The following is a 16,118-nucleotide window of genomic DNA, read 5'->3' as shown; positions in this document are numbered from 1 at the left end:
TCATTTGGACTGAACGGCTGAATGGAAGCAGGAACCATCCACTGTGATGGAAATGACTGGGGTGAGGAGGAGCCAGTTGGGAAAAGGTTGGACCCTTCGAAAGATGTTTTAAATGAAAAGAGAAATCATAAACCAGTATCTAGCAGAGTGTTGGCACCATTGAATGAATGAATTTATAAATTAATGTAATCACTGTCATTGTCACTGTCTTCCTGTTGTTCATCGATTTGCTCAAGCGGGTCCAGTAACATATCCATTGTGAGACTTGTTGTTACTGTGTTTGGCATATCAAATACATCATGGGTAGCTTGCCAGGCTTTGTCATGCGGGCAGATACTCTCGGTAGCTTGCCGGGCTCTTTGAGAGGGGCAGAGGAATCGAACCCGGATCAGCCAAGTCAGCCGCGTGCATGTAATAAGCTGGATAAATAGATCAAGAAAAGTGAAGGAAGAAATAGAATAAATACTAAATTTAACAAAGCAGAAGAACATTTCTCAAAATGATATGATTAAAATCCCAGACTAGAACTTGGGAGAACTGGGTTCAGTATCAGATAAGATTTCAAATCTCAGATTCCTCCGCTCAGTTGTGTTTTTTTTGTTTCTGGGATCTCCAGTCTTTTCTCCTCTGCTAGGAAAGGAAAGGGACCACACGTTGGTTCTTCCCTGCCAACTTTCCCACAGTCTTGTCTTTGAAAATGTATGAAAATGTAGAATTCACCATCAGGTCAGGGGACGGCCAATAAGTGAACAGCCTCTGAGAGGCACCAGCCATGGCTTTCACTTCACACACTCTGGACATCACCAGAGGTACAGTAGCACAGGATTATCAGCAGTTTTGATACAGTCTCATCAAATCAGCTTCTCCAGAGAGTTCCACTATTTAAGGGCAAGCAGGAAATAGGATTAGTTTATTCTATGTGTTGGCTGGATTTGTGTTGACTAACCCACTAATCGCTCACACTAAGCCTTCAGGCTGGTTCCTGCTGATAATCACAAAGGGAATTCCAGCAATTTGTGGGAAGAAAATGTTAGAAAAATCACCTTCACAATAGTGAGAGACACAGCCCGAGATGAGAAAGCCTTCCCTGAGGACACTGTGAAATGGTCTTCCCCTCATGTTTTCAGACATTAACCACGTCTATACTGCCTCTTACACAGGACTGAGGGTACAGAGTCTGCCAACGTCAGTGCCTTCACCTGTTTCTCTTCCGGCAAAGACAACCCCATCCACAGTCCCCTGGACCAGCTCTCCACAAAGCCCTCCTGCGTCGCCCACCAGTGGCGCACCGAGCAGCTCTCTACCCCTTGTCACAGCATCCACCCAGACGTCGCCACACCTGAAGAATGTTTCTACAACGCTCAGAGAGGAGACCACCAGCCTGGTCACCCAGCAGGAGGTTACAAGCACAAACCCCTCTTCAACAAGTAGTGGTGTCCACTTAACAACATCACCCGTGGAACACAGTTCAGGTGCTCCAGAAGCAAATGTGACTACTCCGGGAGCTCAGTCCCCCTCTGAGACGCCCACACTCACCTCCCCTCAGGCTCCAGCCTCATCAGCCTCACCCCTGTCAACCACATCACCAGCGGTGTCTTCAACCTCCGTCAGCTCCAACCACAGCACCCCCGACAACAACACTCAGCCCACAGGTGGCCCCACGTCTCCAGAGCCCACAACACAGGAGCACAGCTCTGGGGCTACACCCTCCCCACAAATCCCTGCTGAGACCGTGCCCACTACGGAGACGACACCTCAGACCACCACGCCAGTTGTAGTGACCAGCCTGAGAGAAGAGATCCAGGTCACTACCACTTCCCCCGGGGTGATTATGCAGGAAGTGGAACATGCGCTGAGTTCTGGTGAGTCTTTTCTAGAACACTCTGGTTTGCTCAGCTCTCTGCTTCAGTTAAACCAACAGTTGATTTCAGTCAGGTTTGGGAGTGCGAGGCCTGAGTTGAATCACAAGAATTTTAACAACAGCGCACTTTATTTTTAGTCACTTAATAATTTCCACATGACATCTCACTAATTGTGGCCAATCGCCACTATTGTGATTTGACTTCACACAATGTCACAGGGGATATAAACAAATGGAACTCTAAACAGAAGGGTTAACGTTGTGACTTTTAGTCAGATGTCTAAGTTTGAATTCTGGCTCCTGACCTAGTTGTAGCTTCTCTTTGTATTTTTCTTTTTCCTCATATGTCTTAAAGGACACAGAATAATTTCTACAGACAGCATATGTTGTGTTTTTTTTTTTTGAAGATAGCATATGTTTGCTATGGGAATGAAACTTATAAAGAGCAAAAGTGCCAGGAAATGTCATTTTTGTTATTATTTTCTTTATGTATTAATGAGATGTTTGCATTTTGGAAACCAGTCAAAGAAAGTAGGGCCAGATAAGGGATGTAGAGACTGTATTTTTTCTTTAGAGTGCTAATATATTATATGTGCAATACATTTCACATAACGTGGCAGTTGTTTTTATTTTCCCAGGAACCCTATGAAGTTACTATTATTTTTAATCTTGATTTTGCTACTTTGAAAATTATGATGCAGAAAGAGTTAGGATTGTTTCTGAGGTCACATGCATCTGACACTGATGTGAAGACTCTAAACTTTAGGATCTCGGGCAGGAAATGGCTTTAGTGGGAATATTCAGTGTCTAGGCTGAGAAACAGTGAGGTGAGGGGAGCCAGAGTGAGTGGGAATAGAGGCTGGGCTTCCTTCCTTGGTGTTCTGCAATGGGTGTGTCCTCAGAGGGGACTTGGGGACTTTTAGGACAGAACCAGACATGTTGGGCAGGGGTCGAAAGAATGCCTGTAACTGAAGTGAAGTGAATATTTCTTAAACAGACTACAGTAAGCTCATAAGGAGGAGAGAGAGAGAGAGAAAGAGAAAGAGAGAGAGAAAGAGAGAGAGAGAGAGAGAGAGAGAGAGAGAGAATGATTCCACAGAGAGGAGCTCACAGATTAGTAAAGAGAAAAGTTCCCACCAAACCATTTTGTTTGTTTGTTTGTTTTTTGCTTTTTGGGTCACAGCCAGCGATGCTCAGGGGTTACTCCTGGTTCTGCACTCAGGAATTATTCCTGGTGGTGCTTGGGAGACCATATGGGATGCCAAGAATTGAACCCAGGTCGGCCGCTTACAAGACAAACGCCCTACCCGCTGTACTATTTGTCCAGCCCCCCCCCCCCCCCCATTATAAATTCTTATTTCAAAGATGCCGTACACCAGTGAGGTTTCCAACAAGAAAGATACAAAAACGAGAATAAAGGAAGCAATTCCAAAGGTCCAACTGGGGTTTAGCAGGGCACAGTGGGTCATAGTAGCAGTGCTGCTGCTGTGGCCCAGTTGGAGGGATTAGTGATTCAAACACGGGCAAAGAGAGCCCCAGAAGACAGGCTACCTTCAGAGACGCCCCCAATGTTCACCCTTGGTGAAGGGAATCAGTGCTGTTTGCTGATTTTCCTCCAAAGGCAATGACAGGAGACTCACTGGTGCTCACATGTACCAGTCTCCCAGAGGGTGGGCGAGAGATCAAAGGGAAGAGTGCAGAGTGCATCTGCAGACACCAAAGGAGGAACTCTGACAGACTCAGTTCCAGGGTGGATCCCTCCATGCACAGCACCCCTCCCCCACACACACCCATAAATGCATACACCATCTGTAGGAGTGCTGCTTTTTCATGTATGCTTCGTGTCTTTCTCCCTACCCCAGTTTCCGCCCAACAGTTTCTGTGTTTGCAGCATGCACGTAATGTCGCTTGCATGGTGCCTGGAACAGAGTGGGTGTTGCTTTTTTGACTCAGTGTCTTAAGGGTTGTTTCTGACAAAGGTGCCATCAGAGTGGATACCTCATTAGCACCCCATCTCTCCTCTCTTTCCTAACTCAGGCCCGTATCATGATTCTGTGGTATTGATCCCTCAGTTTTCTCTTCTCCCTGTCTTCTTCCCAGGATCTTCTAATCAGGGTAGATTAATATTCCTGAACACAAGTTCTGAGCTTTGTAATTCAAAAAACTCTACATTCTGACACAATCTACTATTTTCTACAAGTACCCTAGGGTCTTAGGATAGATTTTTCCAAGACATTCCTATTATAATTTTCTGGCTGTGTCTTAATCACCTCAAGTTTCAGCCAATGAAGTAAAAGAGCATAAAATTAGTGAGAAAGCTAGGTCAAGGACCTTTGCAGTGTGTGGAATATTGTACCCAGCAAGAACTGCAGAGTCAATGAATGAAGAGATGATTGAATGATGTGAATAGAGACATGGCAGGTTAAATGGACATCAGTGAGGTCAGCTAGTGTGCGTTTCATAGAACAAAGAGAACTTGCCCTTGTGGGGTCTATAAAATAGAAATATACTTACTGGAGTTTTTTTTCACAGTATCACGGTCATCCCATTGTTCATTGATTTGCTCGAACAGGCCCAGTAACGTCTCCTTTGTGAGATTTGTTGTTACTGTGTTTGGCATATCGAATACGTCACGGGGAGCTTGCCAGGCTCTGCCGTGTGAGCGAGATAGTCTCAGTAGCTTGCTGAGATCTCTGAGAGGGGCGGAGGAATCGAACTTGGGTCAGCCATGTTGGCTGTGTGCAAGGCAAACTCCCTACCCACTGTGCTATCGCTCCAGGAGTTTTTTTAATAAAAAAATATTATATCTGTTTGCTAGGATCATTTGTTAGTTTCTAATCTGAGAATGAACCTAAGTGGGTGTGAGGATCTTACAATCTGTTCATTTAAAAGATGAAAAAATTATGTCCCAAAGTTAGGAGTGCCTCACCCAAGGTCACAGGGCTCCATGGCTAAGTTGGGTCCAGTGCCCAGACTCTTTAAACCATCATCAAGACTTTTAGCACCAACATTGGTTCACTGCCCTTTATCAGCTCAACAGACCTGGCAGCACCCTGTAAGACTGTGCTCACAGGTTACTATTTTGGGCTGCTCTTGTTTAGAGTTTTTTTGTGTGTGCTGTCTTAATTGTGCATGAATAAGACCCCATTTTTGTTTGGTATTTTGAACTATTCTCTGGATTCACAAAGCATATTTCTACTAAGCCAAAGACTCATCCTTTCATAGTCATCACTGAATAATTCTAAAACAAGGCAAATGCTATAAATTAAATTTGCCAAAAGGGGTTATGGAAGGGCCCAGACACATGGAGGGGTTAGACACACGAGCTAGGTTGTAGGAGATGAAAGGAGTTTGCTTTGAGACAGTGAAGGGCAAGACTCAAGGACCTATGTACAGAGGTAAGGAAATAGTGACAGATACTTGGATTCAGAGCCCACTTGGATTCATCCACATTTACCCAAGTAAATGCCAAAACTGTTCTTATTGAGGTATTCTGTGTCCTCCCCGCTGCCAAGAGGATAATTTTTATGTCCAGTACAACTGGCCTATATGTCAGTTGGGGTTTGAGATGGGTGGTCATGTTTGGTTTGGGGTTTTTTTTGTTTTGTTTTGTTTTGTTTGATCTTTAAAGCACTGTCTTCACTCAAGCCCCAGGACATGGACACATGCCTCTCTGGGTCCATCTCTTGCCAGTCTGACAAACTGGCAGTTCCTGCTCACTGTTATCTGACTTCACCCTCTCATCTCCTTCTCCTGGAGCTCCCAAGGACTAATCCCACCCTACTTACTGCCTGACACACACGCTGTCCTCTCTATGCTTCTGAGATAACCCCATTCCATCTCCTGATTTAAAATGTTATCCTCATGTGGGTAGTTATGAGCTATAAAATTCTATTGCTCTTAAAAAAAAATTCTATTGCTCTTTTGAGTCATCAAATGAAAGTCAGTTATTTCTAGTCATCAGGTAGCTCAGTCTCCCCATGAGGAACTCGTGAGCATGTCTGTATTTATATACATTACTGATAAATTACTTTTTTTTTTCAGTAATGTCAACCCTCCTCTACTCCTCCATCAGTCTGTTTGTCTTTTTGCAATTCCTTCAGCCAAACACATTGTCTGTCCCCATCTGTCTCACGGACTTCAATGCCTTCTGTCAAATCCATGGGTTAGCTTTCCTTGGCTTCAGGAAAATATGCACAAGATATATTCAGATTCAGAGATCGTATACTCACAGAACTGTTACTAAAATATATTGTTGTAATATTTTATTTTATTGCTATTGTTGTTAAGCTTCTACAGTACCTAACTACAGTACCTACAAGCTTCAATGTAAGGAGAAATGTATAGGAGAAAGCATAGTATATGTAGAGTTTGGTGCTATCCACATTTTCCTGCCTCTACTAGGGGCTTTGGATCATATGCCCCATGGGACTACTATTTTCCTGCTATGATTTCTCTACTCACAATACCCTTGCCTGACAGATCCACTGGAAATCTGAAACAAAATTTGTCACTTCTTGACTACTTTTATATATGAGCTACTTCCCTTCAGAATTAGGGTGAAAGCCAGGTATGCCCCCTATTTGGTGCTCAGCAGACTTTGAGCCTACATAGCCCTCTTCCTTTCTCTTCTTCCACTTTCTCTCACAAACACACATGCAATTTGACTGTTTCTGGAACATACCCAGGACACTATTGCCTTGGGACCTTTGCACTGGCACTTCCGCTACCTAAAATAGTTTCCTGCTGAGTGTTTAATGTCTTGAGCCCATAAGTCAAGATTTTAGCTGCCATTTCCTCAGTGAGCCTTTATTCATGCTCCATATTGACAGTCGTAATCCCATCACCCTTGATCCCTTTACTTGCCTTTCCTTTTCTTTTGATCGCTTAGCACTTTCTGACATTTCATTAATTTGGTGAGTCAGTGCCTGTTTGATGCCACTAAATTTTCGACAAGAATCTTGCTTACAGTTAAATGTAGATTATTGCCCTGCCCCAAGAACAGAATCTGATAAATGAACAACTGTCTATGAATTTTTTGAAAAAAATTAAAGAATCAGTTATTCAATATCAGGGAAACTAATCTCTTTGAGCCTCAATAATACATGAGATGGATAGTTTATGGAAGAGTAATTGTAAATTTCAAAGAGGCAGTAAATTTATCTAATGGCCATTGAGCATTGACTCAGTTAATGAAAGTGACTTATTTTACTTTTTATTACTTAATATTGATATCATTATTACTATTATTATTTTGGTATTATAATTACTGATGAATGAGATCAGTTGAGATCGGTTTGAGGCTCTTCATGTTCCCAGAGCGAACAGATGCCATTGGGCTACACTAGCACACGACAGGGACAAATGGAGACGTTACTGGCACCCGCTCGAGCAAATCGACGACTAGCGGGAAGTTAAGTGATTAAGTGAAGTGATAATTACTGATGCTACTAGTATTTATATATTTATTATAATGAAGAATACCTAGTATCTTCAACAATTAAAATTTTTGTTTTAGTAATGGGGATTTATAATATTATTTATGATAGGGTTTCATGCATGCAACATTCTAACACAACATATTCCAGCAGCCTGTCTGCTTCCCCCCATTGCTTGAGTGTCCCTCCCCTCCTGACCCCCCCTTCCCCCCGTTGTCAGGATAAGCTTAGTTCTGTAGCCCAGCTCTTCAGTTCTGTTGCTTTTAATTTGACTCTGAGCCAGGCATCTTACCATGAATAAGTCAGTCACTTCTCTCCTGGACAGATTGACCATTTCTCAATTGAGTGGTTCAGTCAGGACCCAATTGAAGTACTCCTGGCTGACACTCAGTCCATTGATTCTTCCACAACAGTCATCCTACCAAGTCAGTAGAAATGAAAAACTGGGAGAGGATCAATGGCTTCTAGAGGTGCTTTCAAAATGAGGTTCATGCGTGGCTTATGTTGGAAGCCAAGTGCTGCCAACAGGCTGTCAGGGTGGGGTGACCTGGTGGAAGAAAAGCAGTGGTAGCGGAAGTGCTCTGAAAGTAGCAACTTGAAAGAAACAAGTTTTGATTTTGATTTTTTCAGTTGTTGTTTGTTTTATGAAGAGAGAAAGGTGATGTGTAAGATATGGCTCATCTTGGGCCATCAAACCATTGCTCTCAGAGGATGGAAACTATGACTACATTGTGTTTTTGACTCCTTGAAGTAAAGTGAATGGATTAAATGAGACAAATATCAAATATATGAGTGTATGAAGCATCCCTTCCATAATTAACATTAAATCAATGTTGGCTATCATTGTAGTTAGATTCCTGACTCTACAGTGCATAATACATATATACATATTTACAATGTATATATATATTCTAGATATACATTCTAGATATATAGAATGCTTGTAAAACACTAAAAAATTCACTAAAGGTTAATATACTTAGAAAATTTAGTAATAAAAACCCATAACAAGGAACAGGCAATGATAATCCAAAAACATATGAAAGAAAAATCAATTGATTCACATTTTTTATAGGAAAATTTGCATGAAACCTGGGAACTCCTTGGAAAAATGCAAATAATTAACAGAGAAAATATTCTATCTGTAGAAAAATAAATTTTAGGGGAGAGGCAAGATATAAAAGCTGAAATCTTATGATTTCATTGATGTCCCACTTGCCTTTTGAGTAGATGATGATAGATGAATGACTGAAATCACTTTGAAAATAACTTTCTTTCCCAAGTTTTTAACTCTAAAACTTTTGAGTTTGGAAGAAATTTTAACTTGACCAAATACAGCATCTAAAAGTCAATTCCAGGAGTTGGAGTGATAGCACAGCGGGTAGGGTGTTTGCCTTGCACGTGGCCAACCTGGGTTCAATTCCCAGCATCCCATCTGGTCCCCTGAGCATCACCAGGAGTAATTCCTGAGTGCAGAAGAGGAGTAACTCCTGAGCATCACTGGGTGTGACCCAAAAAGCAAAACAAAACAAACAAACAAAAAATGTTTAATAAAAGTCAATTCCAACCTGGGCTTGGTGATTAATTTCAGGAAGACAAAGCTGCAGTGACTAATGGTTCCATGGATATACCTGTGTCCTTGCGTTGTAGTAACTGTACTGATATTGTTGTCCTTGACTAAGTTGTTGGGGCAGGGGACATGAAATTGTGATTCTTTTTCCCTAACCATATTCCAAAATAAAAACAGGTCAAGTTTCACTATACTTGGCAAATAGGGCTAGGACACATCTCCAGCCCTGAGAATGCCTTTCCTTCTTGCTTATGTCCTTTGAATCAGGAAAACGCCAGAGTGGAAGATCTTACTTGCTCAGGCTAATGGAATGGTAGAAACTTTTCTCCCCTAAATCTGAGGCTTCTCCTACAGAGAAGGATCTCTGAAGGAACCTTGGTCAACCTTTCTGATTTATATTCCTTCCTCCATATTTCTTTATCCAAAGTCATGCCTCATTGCCAACACTGAAATACCAAAGAGAAAGAAGATGGAGTAAAATCTTCTCCAGTGCTCACAAAGCTAAATAACAGCTCTTGAGCAAAATAGTGTTAAACAAGACGCTCTTCTACATGACATTTAAAAAGTAATAACTTCAGAGTTAATATCAGAAAGCTAGTAATTAATATTGAAAGTCAGAGATCCCAGAAGGTTTACATCTCTGAATATACTTGCCTCTTCCTGCCCCAAACTAGAAACCCCCCAGGGAATTTCCACTCCCCCCCAACCCCCTCCACCCCGAAGCGAGAGGAGGGGTTAGTTTACTCATTAATTTATTTTTGACAGTCCCAGTGCTTACTGCGTTAAAGATACAAGACAAAAGGGTTAGTGAGAATTCCTTTTCCTCTCTGATTTGACTGCCAAATGGGAGTATCTGCAAATACTAGTTAAAGGAGATAGGTAGGTTAATATGCCAGATCTGGCCATTTACTCTGTAGATCGGAATTTTCAGAAAAGGAGAAGAAAAATTCACCTTATCCAGGATAAATAAGAAAGAATTTTTATGGTCTGTTTGGGTTGGGTCTGTATCTCACAAATCTCTCCAACCTACCCACCATCCTCTATCAACATTTGGTTCTTTTAACCCAGTAGAAGTTATAATTCATTTTCACTGATTTCACTTCTTTATAGACAGTCATGTTAAAACAGCTATGATGGGGCTGGAGTGATAATGTAAAAGGTAGGGCATTTACCTTGAATACAGCTCACCCGGGTTTCATCCCCAGCAACCCATCTGATCCCCTAAGCCTGCCAAGAGTGATCCCGGAGTGATCACATAAGAGTGATCCCGAGCCAGAACTAAGACCTGAGCATTGCTGGGTGTAGCCCCCAAACAAAACAAAATCTGTAATAAGTCAGCTGGGCTTGGCAAATCTGTCCAAAGCAAGAGAAAAGGTAGACATGTACAGGGAGCATTTTAAGGGACAGACATCAAGCCTTAGCATCATGGACCTAAAAGTGAACTGTGTTTTTTTGTGTATTCACTTAGCCCCAAAAGTAAGTGAATCTGTACAGTTGTCTCTCCCTTGTCACACCTTTTCAGTCTTCATGAACTTACCATATTCCCTAGAGCAATGGCATGTGAGACACTGGTCTTCTGGCCCTAAATTTCATCTCTTCCGGTCTCTGTCAGCTGGTTGACCCCCAATTCAGCACTTGAGGAGCCAGTACATGCAGCATCTCATCTTTCTGTAAATAGATAAATACCATGTCTCTGTAAGCAGTTTTCCTATGAAGGGCTTAAGTTTCTATGGTGATGAGTTCTTTTTGGCTCCAATTAAAACTATTTTTGCTTTTATGTGCATTTGGAAAAAAAGGGTCAAAGAACACATTGAATTCATGATTGTATAGCTACTACCATTTAAGTTAAACTATATGTAATACCTAGGAAAAAATTAAATAGTAACAGTATAGTGGATATGGGTGTGGCAAAACACAGGAGATTGGTATGGAAGTGTTTTAATTTTGCAAACATTGCCTTCGAGGAAAGGCTGAGACCTTGCCCATGCTTACTACCTCAACTGCCAGTGCTTTGAAGTAGCCAAGTGATGCAAACTTTGAGAGTGCAAATCAGGCGTTAAAAGAATCAAGTCCCAACTTTTCCACTGATGGAACCTGATCTTAATCTTTAAATGTCTATAACCCTTCATTTCATTATCTATACACTTAAGAGATTAGTTCATTGAAGCTGTGTAGACTTTTCTCTCACCAAAACATTGCATTATTCCATTGGTTATGATCAGGATAAAATCAAAACTTGACTTGAGATCCACAAGCATTTCCATTGCCCCAGTTGGTTCAGATCTCTAAATCCAAGGTTTTGGCTTAGATTTTGTGCTTTTCTGGGCAAGATATTCCTAGCCTGAGAGTGAGACCTTTGCATTTTATTTCATGCTGGACAAAGCATTTAGAGAAAATAGAGAGGTATGGGTTTGAGAAATCCAGACTCAGTGACCGCTTTCCATTTCTGCCTACTATCTAGTTCATCAGAGTTTTGTTAACTGCTTAGAAGGCTTATTTTCTAAATTCCAGCATAGAGATACTTACCCAATTATGCTAGCTCAGCACCAGGCACAGGGTAGCTGCAGAAATGATAGCAGCTTTGACTTATGACCAGAATTGTTTTTCTTAAGGATTTTATTACTGTTCCTGGCAAAATACAACATAAGTCCCCAGAGAACTCTTGTTAAGCCAAGACTGAGTTAGAGCAGTCTTAAGGAGATTCTGTTAATAGCACTCAGATGTAGGGGTCACCCATATTTCAAGAGGAATTCTCATTTGGGGCAAGCTGTTTGGTCTGAGGAGTGCCTGAGTGAAGAAGAATCTTCTGTGATATGGGCTGGAAGCTGCTGTAGAGTAAGTGAATGTCTTCCCATAATGCTATGGAGAGAGTGAATGAGAATCATCATTTTCTGTTCTTAAAATTCCAGTTTAGTCATTACAGGTATCAAAGGGGACCTGGGACCCAGAAAGCTTAACAGTTTGTTATAATAAATCTCAGTTGGAGGAGAGGCCTCCTTTGTACAAGGAAAGATGGTGATTGTAAGTGAAATGGTACTTTAGCTCCATGGCATCCAATACTGTCCTTGTGTGCCTTTGAGTGTCGTAAATGCAAACCCTTAATCCCTGTGTCCTGATGGTAAAACTGCTGTGACCTCATGAAAGAAAAGCATATGAGAAGGAAACAAGCACTCAACTTGGGCAATGCAAATATTTTACGATCTCAAGAGAGATTAATATTTCTGGTGTATGTGATGAGCTACACTACTTGAGTGGGTAAATGATTTTTAGACAAAAGCAAAGCTAATCCCAAGACTTGTATCCTCCAATTACTGGAAATGGAAAAAGTTGGAAAAGTTGGAAAGTCCCCCAATGTTTGAGTCCCAGGACTTTCCAATAACCAATCCTGCCTGTTAAGTAGCTTTTAGATTAGAGTACAAGCTTTAGATGAAAGATTTTACTTGTGGCATTTTTTTTTTTTACTTATTTGGATAAAGTTCATCTTTGCCACTCTATGTGAAGAAATGAGTAAGCAGTAATTTAATGATTTAAAGACTTTAGGGGAGAGGTAGTGAGAAGGATCAATTTACTGAAACTAATGTAGGTTGTGTTAATTAAAAACATTTGTATGCAAGCTATATGCCTATTAAAGGAGCTTTACTTTTTCATAATAAGTTCTACTAAAGTCCAATAAAAACTAGCTCTACTTTCACAAGAAATCAGTATAATTGATTTATGTTTATCCTAGATAAATAAAGAGGCACACTTGGTTTCCTTGGTTTCAGGGAAATTTAGACTAGAGATCTTGGAAAGCAACCCACATGAAACCATTAGTATAGCTGCACTTTGCATATATGTGTCTGGTACATATACACACATATATAATAACTCAGCAGCATATGTTAATATTGGCTATATTTTTATTTTATTTTTAACTATATATTTTAATAAATTTACTCAGCTCTGACATATAAAGTGAAAAGTCAAACTTTTATTTAAAAAAATAGCAACAAGGGTTCATGGTGCAGATGTCATTATGATGATTTCCAAGAGAAATTTGAACTCCAGGAGATTCTTTCAAATCATCCTTCTGCCCCAAATACCTTCATGGTACTATCTCCCACACTTCAAAACCCAAATATTATATCTGTATTTTAGAATTTTCCATGGTTTGGTCCCAAGTGTCCCACTATAGGGCCCTGAGTCCTCATTAATTTTTTTTACAACCTTCTGTGTAAAAAGTTCTCTGGTTTTATCATCTCTGTTAAGTGTGACCATAAGTAAGTAGTTAATTCCTCAAGATCCTAGTCTTTGATCCCTTGAATCAAGACTTCACAAAGGTCTCAACAGTCTTCCTCCATCCTTTCTTCAGCCCTAATGAGTAAGAAAAATCTCCTAAAGATAGAACCCAGTTGAGGTGCTTCTGTATCCAAACTCAGAGATCATCCTTACAGAAGATATTAAATACGTTCCCCTCTAGCCACTTTTTTCCCTTAAATTTTCATTAGTGAAACACCATGAGGTACAGTTGTAGACTAACAAATTTTTGTGCTTGGGTTTCAGTTATACAATGACCAAGTACCCATCCCTCCGCCAGTGCCCATTCTCCACCCCCACCAATCCCAGTATCCCTCCCACCCCTTATTCCCCCATCCCACCCTGCCTCTGTGCTGTGGTTTGCAAAAGAGGAATTGAGTGGCAATCATGTTCGGTCTATATTCTACTCTCAGTATGCATCTCCCATCCTGGGCGGATCTTCCCAACACCCTTTATTTGGTGCTCCCTTCTCTATCTGAGCTGCCTTTACCCCTAGAGTGTGCATCTGGGCTCCAAGCCATGGAGTAAAATTCCTGGTCCTAATGACAGTCTAGCCACTTTTTAACCCAAGACTTCATTTCCATCTGTTCAAGCCTGTCCATCCTTTAAGAAACTGTTTCATTCTCCCTTCTTCCCAAGATTGCTCCAGATTTCACAGACATCTACAGGGAAAGATAGAAATACAGTTTGGTATCTTCTGTCTCATTTTACCTACTGCCTCTCTTTCTTTGCTCCCCTGTCATGGCTCATTGGGCCTAATATAGAGCTGTCCTTCTGGGTAGCAAAAGTCCCAGAGCCTTGGCCTGATGTTTTCCATATACTGCGCTGCCCTAGCTCAAGAAAAGCTCATGTAGTTTTCTTAAAAGCAACCTATGAGGATTGAAATAGGGTCAGAGATTATAAATTTAGCTTCACCTGAGTGAAAAACAGTGGGAGTCTGAACAGGAGGGAAATCCGTGCACAATCCAACATCAGAGACCAAATTTACTCTCAGTGATGGTCAACCAGGATCCACCTCCCTAACAACAGCCCAGATGCTGAGGTTTTGAGTGCCCAAGAACAGATGAATGGATAAAGAAACTATGGCACATCAACACAATGGAATACTATGAAGCTCTTAGGAAAAATAAAGTAATGAAATTTGCCTATAAATGGATGGACATGGAGAGTATGATGCTGAATGAAATGAGTTAGGAGAGGGAGAGATATAGAATGACTGCATTCATTTGTGATATATATATATATTAGAAGACTAAAATCCATGGCCAGGAAAAACAGGGGCTAGGAGGCTAGGAGGACTGGTCAATGTTGGAACTAACAACAAGCTTGTGGGGGTGGGGCAGAGGGTAGGTAAGATAAAGAAGAGACCAGTATGACAGTAATAGCGAAAATGATCACACTGGACATGATCTGAGTGTTAAAAGTAGGTAAAGAAATATTTTTGATACCTTTCAGTATCAATATTGCAAACTGTAGTGCCCAAAAGGAGGGAGAGAGGGCGCGCGAGAGAGCGAGTGAGAGAGAGAGAGAGAGAGAGAGAGAGAGAGAGAAAGAGAGAAAGAGAGAGAAAGAAAGCACCTGCCATAGAGGCAGGCAAGGGGAGGGGGGTGGGGGTGGGTGATATGAGGGACCTGGAGACACAGGTGCTGGGAAATGTCCACTGGTGGCGGAATGGGTGTTGGAACACTGTATGACTGAAATGTAATCATGAACAGCTTTGTAAGGGTCTATCTCACAATGATTCAATAAAAAAGTAAAAATAAATAAATAAATAAATAAATAAAAGAGCTGAGGTTTTATTTTCACTTTCTGCCCACATCACCTAAACACACATGCATACATAAAGACATACCCCAAATGAAATACAACCATAAACTTTGGTTATTTAATTAAACATTTGGGTTATTTAATCTATAGTGTGTAACATTCAGCAGAACTCTCCGTGTGGTTAGCCCAAATGCTAGAACAAGAGCATAGGTGCCTGGTGGATAACAGACTCTGGACCCTTTAATTTTTTCTTATTGAGTGTGGGTGGATTCTCAAGCAGTGCTCTGAGGGCTTGACGACCGCTCGCAGCACTTCTTGGGTCAGCAGACTCCACACTATGGCCTACCATTGCCGAGAAGTTTCCAGGACTCCAGCCAGTGGTAGTTGGGCGTTGTGGAATATGAAATTTCAGACCTAAATTTAGGTATGAAATTCCATAACATAAATTCCCTACCAGGCTTGGAATTTAGGACCTTGCACGTGTAAGGTCAGATAGCTAGAACCCCCTGAGCTCTTTCACCAACTCCAATGCCATTCTTTAAAGTACTGATCTCAGTTTATTGTCTGTAAAATGAAGATAGCGAAAATACCTACTTATCGGGATGACATGAATCAAAATAAGTGCTAATAGTTAAACAGGTCATGACCCTGAGTAACAAAAAAAAAAAAGAATGGTCAGTTGCTACGTCATTATAGTCATTACTTATTAGTCTAATCAGTGTTGTTCAGAGCAAAGATGTGATGAGTGACTCTTGCTATAAATAAGAAAGAACCTTCTCCTAGACTAACAAACAGAGACTCAGGTTCACATGGATGCCAACTCCAAGTCCTGTTCTTGCCTTCTCCACGTCCCTCCTCCATGTACAGATACATGCTTTTAATGCAAATTTGATGGAGACAAAATGTTCCTTTCCTCTCAGTGACCTTCCACACACTCTGAAGTGGCCACCTGCTTCTCCTCTCAATTTCTTGCCCAATTTCTGGAGCAGGAAGAGGAAAGAAACGAGCAAGAATATTGAAAAACAGTCAAGAGGTTTGTTAAATACTCTTCTCAAAATAGATCGGAGGCATACATTTACCCAGAACTTCCTCCAAGTACATGCAAGGCCCTTCTGAATAAGCTGATTGTAAACTTTCCAAGGATAATTTCGTTCAGGGACATCTACAGACACAGCAAGACTCTCCC

At 41.2% G+C, this 16,118-nt stretch overlaps 1 protein-coding gene across 1 annotated transcript in view; it reads left to right on the top strand.

Annotated features, from left to right (window-relative positions):
* PARM1 (prostate androgen-regulated mucin-like protein 1) overlaps window positions 1-16,118 on the top strand; it is a 109,710-nt gene that overhangs the window by 70,665 nt on the left and 22,927 nt on the right. The window contains exon 2 of the mRNA XM_056111444.1: window positions 1,161-1,862. Within this exon, the coding sequence (XP_055967419.1) occupies window positions 1,161-1,862 (702 nt within the window). The remainder of the gene's footprint in view (window positions 1-1,160; window positions 1,863-16,118) is intronic.

The sequence above is a fragment of the Sorex fumeus genome, unplaced genomic scaffold, assembly GCF_029834395.1.
Source record: "Sorex fumeus unplaced genomic scaffold, SorFum_2.1 ptg000013l, whole genome shotgun sequence".
NCBI classification, from domain to species: domain Eukaryota; kingdom Metazoa; phylum Chordata; class Mammalia; order Eulipotyphla; family Soricidae; genus Sorex; species Sorex fumeus.
This window is presented reverse-complemented; position numbering and strand designations above follow the sequence as displayed.